At 53.9% G+C, this 13,952-nt stretch overlaps 6 protein-coding genes across 6 annotated transcripts; 1 reads left to right on the plus strand and 5 right to left on the minus strand.

The window, feature by feature from the left end:
- Positions 1 to 49: 49 nt before the first annotated feature.
- ATEG_06147 (ubiquitin-specific protease UBP1) lies at positions 50 to 1,996 on the minus strand (the record flags this gene model as incomplete). Its single annotated transcript, XM_001215325.1, has 1 exon — positions 50 to 1,996. The coding sequence occupies one exon, from the start codon at positions 1,994 to 1,996 to the stop codon at positions 50 to 52; it is 1,947 nt and encodes a 648-aa protein (XP_001215325.1).
- A 927-nt stretch (positions 1,997 to 2,923) lies between these two features.
- vp16 (tethering complex subunit VPS16) lies at positions 2,924 to 5,711 on the minus strand (the record flags this gene model as incomplete). The annotated part of the gene is made up of 7 exons (XM_001215326.1): positions 2,924 to 3,172; positions 3,223 to 4,436; positions 4,543 to 4,637; positions 4,688 to 5,181; positions 5,229 to 5,357; positions 5,407 to 5,513; positions 5,567 to 5,711. The coding sequence occupies 7 exons, from the start codon at positions 5,709 to 5,711 to the stop codon at positions 2,924 to 2,926; spliced, it is 2,433 nt and encodes an 810-aa protein (XP_001215326.1).
- Positions 5,712 to 5,943: 232 nt separating this feature from the next.
- ATEG_06149 (uncharacterized protein) lies at positions 5,944 to 6,902 on the plus strand (the record flags this gene model as incomplete). The annotated part of the gene is made up of 5 exons (XM_001215327.1): positions 5,944 to 6,090; positions 6,143 to 6,337; positions 6,383 to 6,505; positions 6,552 to 6,698; positions 6,744 to 6,902. 5 exons carry the CDS (start codon positions 5,944 to 5,946, stop codon positions 6,900 to 6,902), a joined length of 771 nt encoding a protein of 256 aa, XP_001215327.1.
- A 370-nt stretch (positions 6,903 to 7,272) lies between these two features.
- Positions 7,273 to 7,632, minus strand: ATEG_06150 (uncharacterized protein; the record flags this gene model as incomplete). Its single annotated transcript, XM_001215328.1, has 1 exon — positions 7,273 to 7,632. The coding sequence occupies one exon, from the start codon at positions 7,630 to 7,632 to the stop codon at positions 7,273 to 7,275; it is 360 nt and encodes a 119-aa protein (XP_001215328.1).
- A 689-nt stretch (positions 7,633 to 8,321) lies between these two features.
- On the minus strand, positions 8,322 to 9,727 carry ATEG_06151 (bestrophin family protein; the record flags this gene model as incomplete). The annotated part of the gene is made up of 4 exons (XM_001215329.1): positions 8,322 to 8,706; positions 8,813 to 9,354; positions 9,408 to 9,549; positions 9,600 to 9,727. The coding sequence occupies 4 exons, from the start codon at positions 9,725 to 9,727 to the stop codon at positions 8,322 to 8,324; spliced, it is 1,197 nt and encodes a 398-aa protein (XP_001215329.1).
- A 743-nt stretch (positions 9,728 to 10,470) lies between these two features.
- On the minus strand, positions 10,471 to 12,537 carry ATEG_06152 (FHA domain protein; the record flags this gene model as incomplete). The annotated part of the gene is made up of 3 exons (XM_001215330.1): positions 10,471 to 11,133; positions 11,188 to 11,284; positions 11,357 to 12,537. 3 exons carry the CDS (start codon positions 12,535 to 12,537, stop codon positions 10,471 to 10,473), a joined length of 1,941 nt encoding a protein of 646 aa, XP_001215330.1.
- Between the last annotated feature and the right edge of the window lie 1,415 nt (positions 12,538 to 13,952).

Raw genomic sequence — 13,952 nt, forward strand, 5'->3', positions numbered from 1 at the left:
ATAGGTACAATGCATAGGGATGTCCTCAAAGAATTGGACGGTGAAGGGATCAGTCGACGTCAGCTAGGGAGATTCCGTTCGGAATCGGCAGGTCAACCTTCTCGGAGGATGAAACACTGGTCGCCTGAGATGTGTTGGAAGTGGCAGACGATGAAGAAACATCTTCCATAGTGACGCAGCTAGACGCGTAGACGTCTTCCGCTGGGTCAGCCTCGTCGCTTGCATTCGAGATAGAAGATGGCTCAGCCGCTTCATAAAAGAGCATGAACGCTCCGCCTTGCGCCATAACGTTGGACTCGCTGACCATCTGCACATCCTCATCACTGAGCCGAAACCAGCGTTCGGGCTTTTCCTTGTCACCGTCCGCCTCGATAACGGACTCCGGAACTTGGGCGGGGAAGGTCTCGGTTGAGTACTTCCGATAGCAGATATAGTGGCCATTTTCATGACGGCCGTAGTGTGTTACCACGGCCCGCAATTGATAACGGCGGTCAAACGTATCCCTGGCATCTCTGGAAGAGGGGAGCATGGATTCACGGGGGTTCGTGTCCCACGTTTCACCATCAGCAGACACAGTTCCCAGACACCATTCGCTAAGGTCAAGTGAGCTAGGAAACCTGACTGCCGCGTAGTTCTTTCTCATCAGCCCCGTGAATTCATCAAACATGCTTCGGTTGATATGGACCACCAAACACTTTGGCGGCCGTGCGATAACCGCCTGTCGCGACTTCGTTGAGGATACTCGGTTCTTCGAGGGGATATGGCATTTCTTCGAGAGCGTCTTTTCGGAGAAGTCTTCGTCTTCGAGGGCCTCCTGCACGGCGCGTAACCGCTCCTCGGCGGACTTTTTCAGCGCGGCCCCCATTTGCGAGGCGTCCGACGCGCTCTGCAGCTTCTTGTCTTCTTCTATTTGCTCTAACATGTTCTGTAGCTGGTCCTTCGCACGCAACAGGGTGCACTTGGCACATTCCACGCCCTCAATCGGCTCCAGGTGCATGTAGTCACGAAGACAATCGCGGATATCACATTGCGTATTCGAGCCAAGCGGAACGGTCAGGCAGTTGAACGGAATGAGCGAAAGACCCTCCGTCCACCCACATCTCATACAGCCGACTCGCTGCGCAAGGAGACCCTCGAGCGGGTTGCGTAGTGACTGGCGTTCGGGCGACTGCTGTGAAGAAATCTCCGCCGCAACATCCTGCAGAGTACTAGCTCCGATCACATGCTCCTGTGGACCGGCCATCTTCAGACCCAAGTTGCGAGTCTGTCGACGCGTAGCCTGCTGCACTTCATAATCGATCTGGTCCACAACCTTCGAGAAGTATTCCTGCGCATCCTGCTGTTGCCAGCTGCTCATTGACTTTAGGTCAGGCGGCGTCCACAGTCGCTGGCCGTAGCTGGACGCGCTGTTCAGTCGATCGATGATGTCTCTCAGGGCATGGTGGGTCGAGAACGACGCCTTGTCGCCGAGACCATCGATGTTCCGCTCCAGGAACTCCGCAAGCGAGCGGAGAGACGCCAGTCCTTGAATGATGCTGTTCTGGTAGCATGAGTTGTCCCAGTTTCCTAGTCCCGGCGGGAGATTGTCCCTGCCTAAGAGTGCCGTTCCGATGCCTGACAAGGCGCGAGCGCGAGGGATAAGGGAGAAGGAGGAGTTGTCGAGGCCGAAGATTCGCTGCATGGCGTCGCTTTTCTCCTGGAAAGTCATCGAACGGGTGTTCTCGCCGGACGAGTCGGCGGTCGTTTTCGAATCGAGAGCGGCGACGACCCTGGACGGAATTAAATACACGGCGACGTCCCAGAGGTTCCGGGCTATTGACACGGGAATAAACCGCAGGTGGTTCGCTATAAAGTAGATGGATATCAGGGCCACAAGGAGGTAGGCTAGGCTTGTATTGTTCCGCAGGTGGTGCAGGACAGTATCATACTGGCTGTTCTTCGCGTTATTCCAGGAACTCTGAGTGAGGATATCGATCCCCTCTCTGCGAGCATTCATGGCTGACGAAGAACGAGACAGGACAGCCGCATAGGGGCGACGATTGGATTTTCATGAACTGGTGTGGTGTAAAAACTGGAAGGGTAGAAAGTGTTTGTAACAGGTAGAAATCCCCGGCCTACGGCCGCCGGCGCGGATAATTAAGCGCTGCGTGGGTGGTCATTGCCGCCACCCGGAATGTTATCGATAGAACCGTATGTCTCCACAACAAAATATTTCTGTCGACGAAATCTATACTCCAACATACATACATCATGGGTAAATCAAAAGGTGAGCTTGATAGTATACTGGAAATGGAAAATTCATTCAGTTCTAACACTATGGCTTTCATTAGCTCCGTCCAAGCACTCCCGCGCTGCCAGGCGGGCAGCTTCACCCAGTCTTGATCTCGACAAGTCTCTCGCTTCAGCCCCGCGAGTCGAAGAACCACGACAGAGGGATTCAGTCCTGGCCGACCGCGCCAATGCCGGGGTGATGAAGAAAAGTTCTAAGCCCAAGGCCAAGACAAGAGCTCAGAAACTCCGACAGCAGAAGGGCATGGAGCGAGCGGAGGCTGTTTTGGACCAGATGGAGATCAAAGTATCGAAAAGCCTTAATCGAGGAAAAACCGTGAAAGCGCGGAGGGTATGGCATAATGACTTTCCTGTATACCGAGAGTCTGATTCTGACATCGATTACTCTAGGCTGAGTGGGAAGATTTGAATCGCAAGTCGGCGAAAACTATGTTCCAGAATCTCAATGACGAAGCCGATGATGACGACGCTATGATTGACGATACTGGAGCCGCCCCATCTGCCAACAAAAAAGCACAGCCGGCAGCTGTAGCTCAGAATCCTGTTCAGGACCAACATGCCGATATTGATGTGGACGACGATATTAGCTGAAAGTGACACCAATGTCGAAAGGAAATACCCGCTGCGGCGTCGACTATTTCCTTGGCCTGAGCTGGTTGATCATTCGTTCGATCTCAGTAGCGGCTAGACCCGAGGCTCTTGTGCGGAGGAGCTCGAGGGTATTCACATCCTTTGCCCGGAAGGCTTCTTCTCCAGCTTTTGCGATCATTCCGCATTTCACCCACATCTCGACCTTCTCCTCAACTGGCAGGCTGGTGCATTTCGGAACGAAGACCGATGCGAGCTTTGTGTTTCCGGCGCCCAATATCTCATTATAGAAAGGCTATCATGGCGTGAGCAGGTGCAGGTATATGAGGGATAAGATTTACTCACTTCCCATCCGATGGGCGATTTCTTGTTTCTCCCGATTTCCTCCAGTTCGCCCCAGTCACGCTTAGCGACCAAGGCTCTTAGTCTAAGCCACCAATATGTCTTCTCGGGCATCTTGAACTCGCTCTGGATCTTCTGTGCTCTTTTTCCGTAGCCGGCTCTGATAAGCCTGTAGACGGTCTCATTCAGGCTTAACCCGAGGAATTCAGTTCGATCAGAAAGATCCTTGTCCAAGCCTTCTTGAACCTTCAGCAGCTGAGACGACTCGGAGAGTAGTTTTTGTTGTAAGACGACCGTAGGATCTTTAGAGTCGGCTAGCAGGCGAGATGCCAAATGAAGCTTCTCGATTTTGCGGGATATATCAGTTTCGTTGAGAGCCTCCGCCACAAGTACATTCGATCCATCAATCGGGCGATCATCCTGATAGTATAGATCTTTAAGCAACTCAGTATCCTCTCCTCGGGCAGTCGTTTCCACCAGGGCAGACGCCATAGGGCGGGTATTGATCATCCGGAAGAAGCTGGCAAGAGGCACCTTGCTCTTCAGATGTAGAAGAACGTAGTTGACTAGGTCATTGTCACCGCTTTCGATGGCTTTATCCAGGGCGATCTCGTCCTCTTCCATGTTCAGAAGTAAAGGCACTTGTTTTCCTGCTCTTGGTTCGTGATTCAGCAGTTGAGTGGCTAGGTGAGAGCGGCCCTCGTCGTATGCAGCCTGAGCTATCAACTCAAACGATATGCCCGGTTTCCCTTCTAACCGCTGAACAATCAACTTGCAAACAGCTTCATCGTCGACCGTGGAAACTTTGACCTTCTGGCTCGCCCAGTGCACGTAGATCCTATCGGCGGGAATTTGGAGGTATTCCGAGATCCTGATGGCCAGCAAATACTCATGTCTGTTCACCAGACGTTCGATCAGTTTCTCGGGTGTTAGTCGCATGTACTGTTCGTAGGATATCGGGAGCCCGATTTGATAGTCCCTCACGGCCTTCAATACCCGGAGTTTTTCGGTCATTTCCACGAAATCGTCGCTGTTATACAATTCCAAAACCGACTTTCCGAAAGATGCTGCTTTCAACAGTCGCTTTTGCCAGTAGGGGTCGAATTCATGGCCTGCTGCTTTGACACACATGTCCACAGCCTCGGGTAAGCTTGATCGAATGCGCTGGATATTTTCATCCGCTTTTGGTGATTTCTTCTCCAACAGGTCGATTGAATCTAATAGTACCGAAGCCGGGGAAGTAGACCCGAGACGAAATATGGCTTCCGTGACATCTTCTTGTCTTTAGCAGTGTTTGTGTGGGATGGAGTCGCGGGGACTGACCTGTCACTTTGTGCAGAAACTCGCAGGTATCATTCGTGAGCAGCCGTACGCCATCAAACTCGGGTATCACATGCACTGCGCCGTCATAATAGTACCTAGATCGTTTGAGTAAGTTGCACTCAGGGAAGGGAGGTTATGTACACACCTTGCAGCAACACCGTTAGGACCAATGAGATGGACCTCATCTTCCCAAGCAATAACCACGGCGTCGTCTCCGCACCACTCAACCGATCGGGGAGTGACCCGGGACTCAGGGTCGTATTCGCTGTACTTGCTCTGGAAGTCGCTGCTGACTACCCATACCTTTCCCTCTGCAGTGATGAGGGCTACAAATCTTCCGGTGGGAGACACACTCGCATGCTTGAAGGGGCCATTCTGCAGGACTTTGTCTTCGGCTTCCGTCGGGTCAATCAGATATATGGTCTGGTCAACAGCGAGGAGAACCTCAACCGAGCGAGATAGCGTGTAAGCCGGAGGGATGAGTGACCAGGATGAGACTTCGCCTTCTGGACAAGGGGCCAGAAGTTTCGGGCGTGGCTCATCGTAGTTAGACACTGCGATTAGCTGGTTGTTGGAGAGAAGGGCAACAAAGCCCGCATTCCAGAATCGACAGGCTCTGACACCGTATTCCTCGGCTCCCTGAGAGAGTTAGTACAGGTCAAAACAATTCATGGGAACCGTCGTACATTTCCCAGTGAGAAGGAGGTGAAGTCGCCGTGCAGGCCAAAGTAGCGTCTGACGGTTCCGTCTTCCGTGATCAACAGGAGCTCCTCCTTGTCGGACCAGCCAAGGCCACGAATCGCCCCATGTTCGCACTGAGATGCATTAGTAAAGGGGGAGTATGTGAAGGAACAGTTAACCCACTTGAATCCGGTTGATATGTTTGCCTGAACAGGAGTAGATATCAATGCTCGATCGAGCGGTCTGCGCGTCCCGAAACCGGTACGGCTTGCTTTCATCCCGATGCAAAGCTGGACACACCAGTCAGTAATGCGCGAAGGAATGATTCAGTCATGGTCCATACCAAGAGCGCCGCCATACGGAGCACCCGCCACGATGTAGTTCTCTAACTCGACATCCTGGTCGAAGACGGCGTCGTAGATGGACACCTTGCGGTAGAAGCTATCGCCTAGCCTCTCCCAATTTGCTAATGGATTTGACGGCGCCATTTATGAAACTGCTCCCATGGAAGGGGATATGCGACAAGCAGGCCAGAGTAATATCCCCAAGATGAATGATCGGGGAAGCTCCCGTTGCGGCTGCTCACTTGGGGTCTCCGCCGGCGCTAAACCCGCTTGGGTTGCGGCGGTGTATGGCCACATCGGGGTATTCCCGTGACTGCCGCTATCAATTGCAGACAACATATTTACATTCCCGGCTTCACGATGAATCCTCGCGAGCATGGAAGACTCCGGGAACCTCAACAGCTTGGCCGTGGAGCTGTCCGATCTGGAAGTGGCTCTTTTTGTCTGTCTTGCGGTCGGCGAGCACTGTCGGATTGACACCACCGACGCGAACATTCATGACGTTGCTAAAGAGCTATCCTTGGTAGGCTGCCGATCAGATATTTACTTTGACGGGACTAACAAGATCGTGGCAGATCTGCTCGAGCACATTTGGGCTCTCTAATTCAATCCTTGACTTCTCGACAGCCGTATCATTCGATGATTTCTGCCGTGAGATCATCCCGTCGGGTGCGCGCTGGCCCAGAAGAGCCACCGAACAGATCGTCAATGTGGTGATAGCTAAGAATTTCAACCGTGCCGACGAGAACATCCAGCTCCATGCGTTGGAGGTAAGCGACCCCTCTATGTACCAAGCGCAATACTAACATCCATAGTTAATGCGCACAAAGAGACTCAAAACACAAGAAACGGTTCTCGAAGGGCCGGAAAACTTCCTCTTCCTGCCTTTGACTGTGCGAAAAGCCGCAGACGACAGCCCAAAACTGAACCCTCATCTGGTATGATCTCTTCGATACCTAGATACCCCGATCCTAACCCTAGCAGAATGACCATCTCATCCTCTCCCACTTTCACGACACCCACGACGACTATGTCTACCTGGAAGACAGCAACGACTGGCTTTCCGATCAGGGGTCCGCGTCTTCCGTCGTCCGGAACCCGAAGAAGGGTCGTCCCTTCATTGACCGAACGGTACGTGTCTCTCCAATTCTATTCAACAGTGGCTGACAGACGCAGCTCCTGGACAAGCTACACCAAGCCAGCGAGTCCGTCACTGCAGGCGCAGACGTCCTCCGGTACCAGCAGGACATTGTAGTGTTTCTCCGGCTCAGTCGGGCTGTGGCGGGTGGAATCTCCACGCGATCTAACGTACAGTTCAAGCAACTCTCGAAGTAAGTATCATCGCACAACAGCGCAAAGACACTCGGCTTACTCTGCAGACTCCTCGCGGCACTACACGGCATCGACTACCTCACCCCGTCGATCGTGGCGCTGGCCGCAAAGAAAGCCTTTCGCCATCGGATCGTCGTGGCAAAGCCGGAAGACGATCGCAGTCTGCAGTATGGCAGTGATCTTGCCGCCGTGTCTAAGGTCCTCTCCTATGCTACGCCTGATACCATCTTGGACAGTGTGCTTACACTCGAGACTCCGGTGTAACATTGACTTTATGCATTCATTGCAACGTTTACATCAGCTGGTATAATCAATCACCGTCTAAACACCAAACCGCCAACACCGCCGGTCTATCACAGTCCGATCTAGACGCTTAATCCAGATCCAGCAACGACCCAACCAAATGCAGAATCCCACCCAACAAATCGGTGACCAGATCCAGGACACCGCCCAACAGCGAAAACGTAAACGACAGGAGACACTCAAGCGTATCCACAAGGCTCTCGAGCACGTCCTCAAGCGAGCACACCCCGTCATCCTCGTCGTCCGAGTCGGAATCCGAATCCGTGTCCGTGTCGTCCTCCGCCACGGTCTTGTTAGCCGCCACGCGCAGACGCAGGTCGCGCGCGCTCACCGCCGGCTCCTGGCAGCTCAGCATCTTCGACGAGATCTTGTCCTGCGACTGGCCCAGCAGGCCCTGGAACGCCTGGATCTTCTGGATCAGGTCGCCCATGTCGCGCTTCTCGGCGGCGGTGGTGGCGTTGCCGTGTGCGTGACTGTGCGTGTGTGCATGCTTGGCGTTCTGCTCATGGAGGAGCTTCTCGAGGAGCGGGGACACGCGGTTAACGGTGTGGTTGAGGCGGTCCAGGTGGCGGCAGTTGTTGATGTTTGCCCTGGGCACCAGCGAGTGGGCGCTGATAAAAGGGAAGAGGAGGAAGGAGACGAGGAGGACGACGAAGGAGAACTGCATCGTGGCGTATTATTAAAAATTAAGAGTATGGGGGGATATAAAACAGTAGGAGTGAGAGTGGACTGGACCGGGGCATGGCTGTGCTATATCTACCTTACGGAGTAGTCTACTCTCGCAGACAATGTCTTGCATAGGCAGAGCAGACTACGACAGGAACAAGTAACGATGCACACGAGCCCACTGCGCGGGAGAATTTGGTAGGCAGTCCTTATCGCGGGTTTGACACTATCGACCTCCATTCTGGGCATCCTTACCGCTTCGGGGCGGCCCCTGAAGATCGCCGCTGGGATGGTAGGATCCCGGCGGGTTGGTGATACGTTAAGCGAGGTGTTGGATATGTCATTGCGGGTGGAGGTAATATCGGTTAGAGCAGCTCCACCATCCCATATCAGGAGAATTTCTGACATATATACCGAGTACACGCGCAATATATACGAAGTAAACCCAGACATCTACCGCACTGTCCGCGGCCGCATCTTGAGAAACATCTCCGGCGGCGCATATGCATCGTCCAGTCCAGGACTCGGGTTGTTCGGCGCGGTGACCGGCGGAACAAGCTGCTCCCCTTGCGCCCCCAACTCCCCCGAGACGATCGTCTTCCGCCATTCCGACAACACGACGCCGAGCTCCGTTTTAGCGTCGCCGACAATCGCGTCCATTTTGATGTCGTTGCGGTCGTAGCCGAACGGGTCCTCCAGCTGCGACCCGATGCCCTCGATGCCGTACAGCGTGAAAATGACCAGGCTCACAATCGGCACGGTCCACCAGCCCAGGTCGTCGACCATGCCGAAGGGCAGGACGCAGCCGTACAGCGCGAGGACTTGTTTTTGATGGATTCTGTGAGTTATCTATCAGCTATTGACCGGGGGAAGTTCGCGGAGAGGACGAATGGATAGATCACAGCTGTCGCACGACATGTCGAGGAAGAAGAGAGGGAACTCACAGATGCGCCACAGGGATAGGCGTCAACTTGATCGTCTCCATCTTCCCATACGCGTCCATCAGGGTATTCAGCTGGGCCTGCATCTGACTCGCCCCCGGCGCATTGAACCACCCGCGCTGCTCGCCGCGCTTGATGAACCCGTCCACGAAAAAGGTCAACTGAAACGGCAGCCCGAGCCCCTCGTCCTCGTGGCCCTCCAAGCCGACAGGCAGCAGGCTCGCGTAGTCCGGGTTGTAGGCGGCGACGCCGTCCTCGCCGACGTCGCTGCCAAACGCCCAGGCGGCGCCCCATTCGGCGCGAAGGTGGTTCTTGACGGCGAACGGGATGGCCATGAGGATGCGCAAGGTGCGCTCGATGTCCTCTTTCTCTGCGGGCGACGGCGCGGCCCGCGGGCTGTAGGCGTTGGTGGCGATCGTGCGCACCAGGTTGCGGATGCAGGTGTTGACGGTGTTCATGCCGTTGCGGCCATCCCAGAACCGGTTGTAGGAGGTCTGGTTGCGGAAGACGAGCATGAGACCGACGACGATTGAGAGCGAGGGAATCTTTTGTCGGTTAGTTTGTAGAACTAGACTTGGCTGTGAGAGAAGTAACATACGATGCTGTTTGGTAGGCCGACGGTGTCGAAAATGTATCTATCCAGACACACCACAAAGGCCGTAAACATCGCATGCAACACGACCGGCAACAGGATCTGCCCGTGGACAGCGCCTTTGACGAACCGGAAGACCAGCGGCCATCTGGAGATTTATCAGCGCGTGTCTTCCGCCGGGTGATTGATTCCTCCTACCTTCGAGGCTTCCGTCGCGTCGACAGTTGGTGGGGATGGGTGCCCCGGCGATAATGATGGCCGTTGACAAGGGATGTGTTCTGACGACTCAACGTCGGCGTCGGGGGTTCGCTGAAATTGAGGCGCATGGTGAAGCCTGAGCCTTGGGGGGTGTTGTTTTCTTTATCGGGGAAGCATTGTCCACGCGTGGAGGTGAAAAGGAGCGGTCAAGCCAGAAACTTACTAGCCCAGCCCTGACCAACTGCCGCGTCGATAACCATCGAGGATCAAGAAGCGACTCTACACCATTTCGACATCTATGGCAAATCATCGCCCCTCGTTCCAGCAGAAGCCAAGCATGATGGGCGGGGAACCGGGCGCTATGGTCGATGTTGTATGCTCGTCCTCCGCAGCGATCGACTGGGATGACGTCGATGTGCAGCTGGTTTTAAAAACACCGATAATAAAAGTCATTCCTATTGCCCAGAACTCAGACTACGGATGGCGTAGCAATTTTTACACCAAAGAAACTGTGTTGCATATCTTCAACGATTCCAGCCGTAAATACATGTCAAAAGGGGAACGCCACACCATATCCGAAACGCAGAGCTATGCATGTTTCCAACAAACAGCCCCTTTGCTCCAGTGGGGACGGTCAGTCACATGGGTACAAGGAGGTGACCCGTCCGATCGTATCAAGAGGGGGTGAAGGAAACGGAAAATCTCAGTGTCGCAAAAGGGGGTATAATTCAGATGGGGTGAGATCGACATGGTGATGCTAGAACAAACAAACGAAAGCGCGATGCAGAGACAGGATGTAAATAAGATCAAAGAAATGAAACTTCACAGGCTTCAGTAAGCCTCCCAAAATATATGATGCAACTGGCTTGTATCATGACATGCCAGCCCGACCATCAAACGCCAACGGACCCGAATCATTCAGGGGGGTCAAGGGGTTCTCATCCGACGAATCTGACCGAACTGGCGTGTCAGAACGCAGGTGCGCTTGCTGGCAATGGACCGCACTCGGGGTCCGTGCGATGGCTTGCCATCCGGGGACGTCAGAGTTGGCACTGCGGTCGGTGGTGGAAATGGTGAGGGACGGATCGGTAGAACGAGGCGACTCCTCCGCCGCTTCTGTCGGCTCGTCGCGGAGGTCGAAACGCATGTTTTCAATGTTGGCGGCCAGACCGGCTTCCATCGGCAGGCTGGTCGAAAAGCGGTCCTCCGAGTGGCGAGGAACATCCGAGCTGCGATTGCTCCCAGACGACGATGTGTTGGACGAGGGTATATTGGACGAGGATGAGTTGGTCTCAGCTGGTGGCTGTTCTCCTCCCAGTTCTCCCGAGTCCTTTTTCTCCTCTGGGGTCGTCGTCGGCTTCTGCTCGACCTCCTCGTAGTCATTCGAATCGTCGACTTCGGCGCTCAGATCCGTGTAGGCGCGGCAATTCGGGCACTGGAACATGGGGTAATCGGGGGTATGGATGAGACGACTGACACATTTGTAGTGCCATACGTGAGCGCAAGCGGCCATGAACAGACATTGATAGGGTCTCTGCAGTCCATGTTAATAAGATCCTCAGAAAAGTGCTCTTGGAGGGCAACGAACCAGGACGGAGCCGAGACAGATGGAGCATTCGCGACACCCTGAGTAATCGGCGGTCTCGCCCTTTCCCAGGTTTCGGATCAAGCTTTCCGTGTTTTTGCTGCAGGTCGGTTAGCATCGCATGCATGTAGACTATCTGCAGGGTTTTTTTTTTCGTGGGACGGCTACGTACTTGAACTCGTTCGGCTGCTGCTGCCAAGACCGATTACATTCGATTCGGATGCGGACGCATCGGAAGATCATCTCCTCCCCGCCACGAAAGTCGATTCCCAGCTGCACGATATCTCCATCCTTGATGGTATACAATCTCGACGCCATGTTGGGCTGGCTGAGGCGCATGTGATTGAGGAAGGTGCCGGACGAGCTGCCGACATCCTTGATATGCCACTGCCCATTCATGTACAAGAACTCGCAGTGTTTCCGACTCACGACCTTCGATTTGAAGCCGACCGGAGCGTCAGACGGTTCGGATGGGTTGGCGGCGGGGAGTCCATCGCGCTCCGAGTAGCGGCCGACGCGGATGACACAGCTGTCGGAGGGGAGGGTCCGCGAGATGGGAATGAAGGGGAGGGACGGTCGCGAGCTCTGATGGGAGTCTTGATGGGGGTAGAATCGAATTGTGGCCTTCTGCTTGGGCCGTGGTGAGGCGGAAGAATTTTCCGTCATGACAGGATCGGCCGAGTCGAGGAGACCAGGTTGGAGGGTCGACGGGGCAGACGGCGTAGCGCCTTCAAGAATGGTCTCTGGTGGTTGAGATGAGCCTCTCTGTCGCGCCATCGTTCGTCCTTGCGTCGACGGGCGGTCGTCGGGCTCGGTCGCAGTCGCCAAGAGAGCGGATGAAAAGGAGGACTGGTGGGGATCGGCGTGGAAACCCAAATCGATATCGAGACCGCTAGAGAAAAGGACCGAGCTATCCAGAGTAAGGGTGGGTTGTTGTTCAGATTCGGGGCATGAGGCCGACTCGGTGGTGTTAGCGGCGGTCGTCGTGGTCGTCGTCGTGGTAGTGGTAGTGGAGGGAGGAGTCCCCACAGTGGCCGAGGATGGAGGCAAAGGTTCGGACCCAGTCGCAGGAGCCGGTGTAGGAGCAGGCGGAGTGACCGTAGTGGAGGAGGCTGAGCGAACCCCCCGAGTAGAGTGGGTATTGCGACGAGACAGACGATGAGAGGTGGTGGAGGAAGGGAAGAAAGAGGAAGAAGAGGAGGAGAGAAAATGACTTTGTGTATAAGCACGCAGTTGGCTGAGTCGCCTGAGGGGCCCAGCAGGAGCAGGAGCAGAAGCAGAAGAAGAAGCGCCCGAGCGAGGCTGATCGGACGATAGGTGGTTGGAGGCGGAGGCGGAAACGGATGCAGCCATGGGTCCGGATGGGCCTTTTTCTTCTTTTCCTTTTCCCTTTTTCTTTTTTTCTTCTTTTTTCCTGCTTTCTCTTTTTCTTTCTTTTGCTCCTTGCAAAAATAGGAGACTCCAAGATCGTTCTAACAAAGCCTTGAAGTGATAAGTCGGGTGGTGGTCGTTATTCAAAGACGCAGGGTCCTTGTGGGCTCGAATCAGACAGGGAGCGTGAATGGACCTCTCTCATCAATCATCAATAATCGGAACCAATATTAAAGCTTAACTTCCACCATTCAGGGAGTAAGATTGAAAAGAGAGAAGGAAGGAAAGAAACAAAGAAAGAGAAGAAAGAAAAGAAAGTCGAGAGCACAATGGACAAGAAGTACTCTAAGTAGTTCGTCAGTGTTAGATCTCGTGCAATATAATGGATCGGCGCGTCAGAGCCTTAAATTGGGATCATCTGGCTTAACACAGGTCGGTCGACGAGTGGATGCAGTTTCGACAAGATGACGCCCGAGTCGGACGAGCGATGGTTCGATCTTTAAAAACTGGGTCTGATGGAGGAGCAATTGGCGTCGGACGGGTTGGACTGGCTCCATAGACCACACCGAATGCCTAGGGAAGTGTAGGTAGGAGGTAGGAGTGCCTAGTAGGAACAGAAACACGTCTTTCAAGGGTGAAGACTGCCGTAACGTGCAGTCAACCAGACGCGACAGATATCCTCCCTGGAATCACCCTAAGGAGCTATGCGAGTCAGATGGGCAGATCTCTGCAGTAGTGGGGCAACCAGGCATGGGTCGACACTTGATGAGGGTCGAGGGAGATTTCCTATCAAACACCCAACTACGCAGTAACTAATACACAGGTAGTAGACTCGATCGTATGGAGTCCCTAACTCCTTAGGCCAGCGTTAGTCTCTGATCTTCCTGGTTGAAGTGAAGAACCGGTTCCTCTAGGCGGAGACGGGAAGTAAGGCATGAGATCGAGCCAGTCCATGCCGATCTCGAGGGGGATTTGTCACTTTTGTTACTACTGACATTCCTTCCCCTGCGTACGGAGTAGTCCCTGTGTCAGGTAGTTAGATACTATGGGGTACTGTAGTACTCCGATCGATGCTCTGTTTCTCAGTGGATCTCAAGAATAAGACCCCTGGGAGGATTCCTTGGGCGCGCCCACGGAGCTTCCATGCTATCCATGGTTTGAAAGGGGACCCCACCACTTCGCCTCTTGCCGCTCTTCTTAGGTAAGATCCTCCCCCTCCATTCGGTGCTTTTTCCAGGCTGAGATCGTTGCCGATGTTCCTCAGCCTTATTTCGTCCTCATTTAGTTACTAATCCTCAGTAACCAAAATATTGCTGAGAATAATTTGAACAAAAGAAATTAAAGGATACAAATATATTATGTAGTTACGGTATGCACGTTCATCATCCTCATACTCT

This window comes from Aspergillus terreus, genomic scaffold, assembly GCF_000149615.1.
Source record: "Aspergillus terreus NIH2624 scaffold_8 genomic scaffold, whole genome shotgun sequence".
In the NCBI taxonomy this organism is placed as follows: Eukaryota; Fungi; Ascomycota; class Eurotiomycetes; order Eurotiales; family Aspergillaceae; genus Aspergillus; species Aspergillus terreus.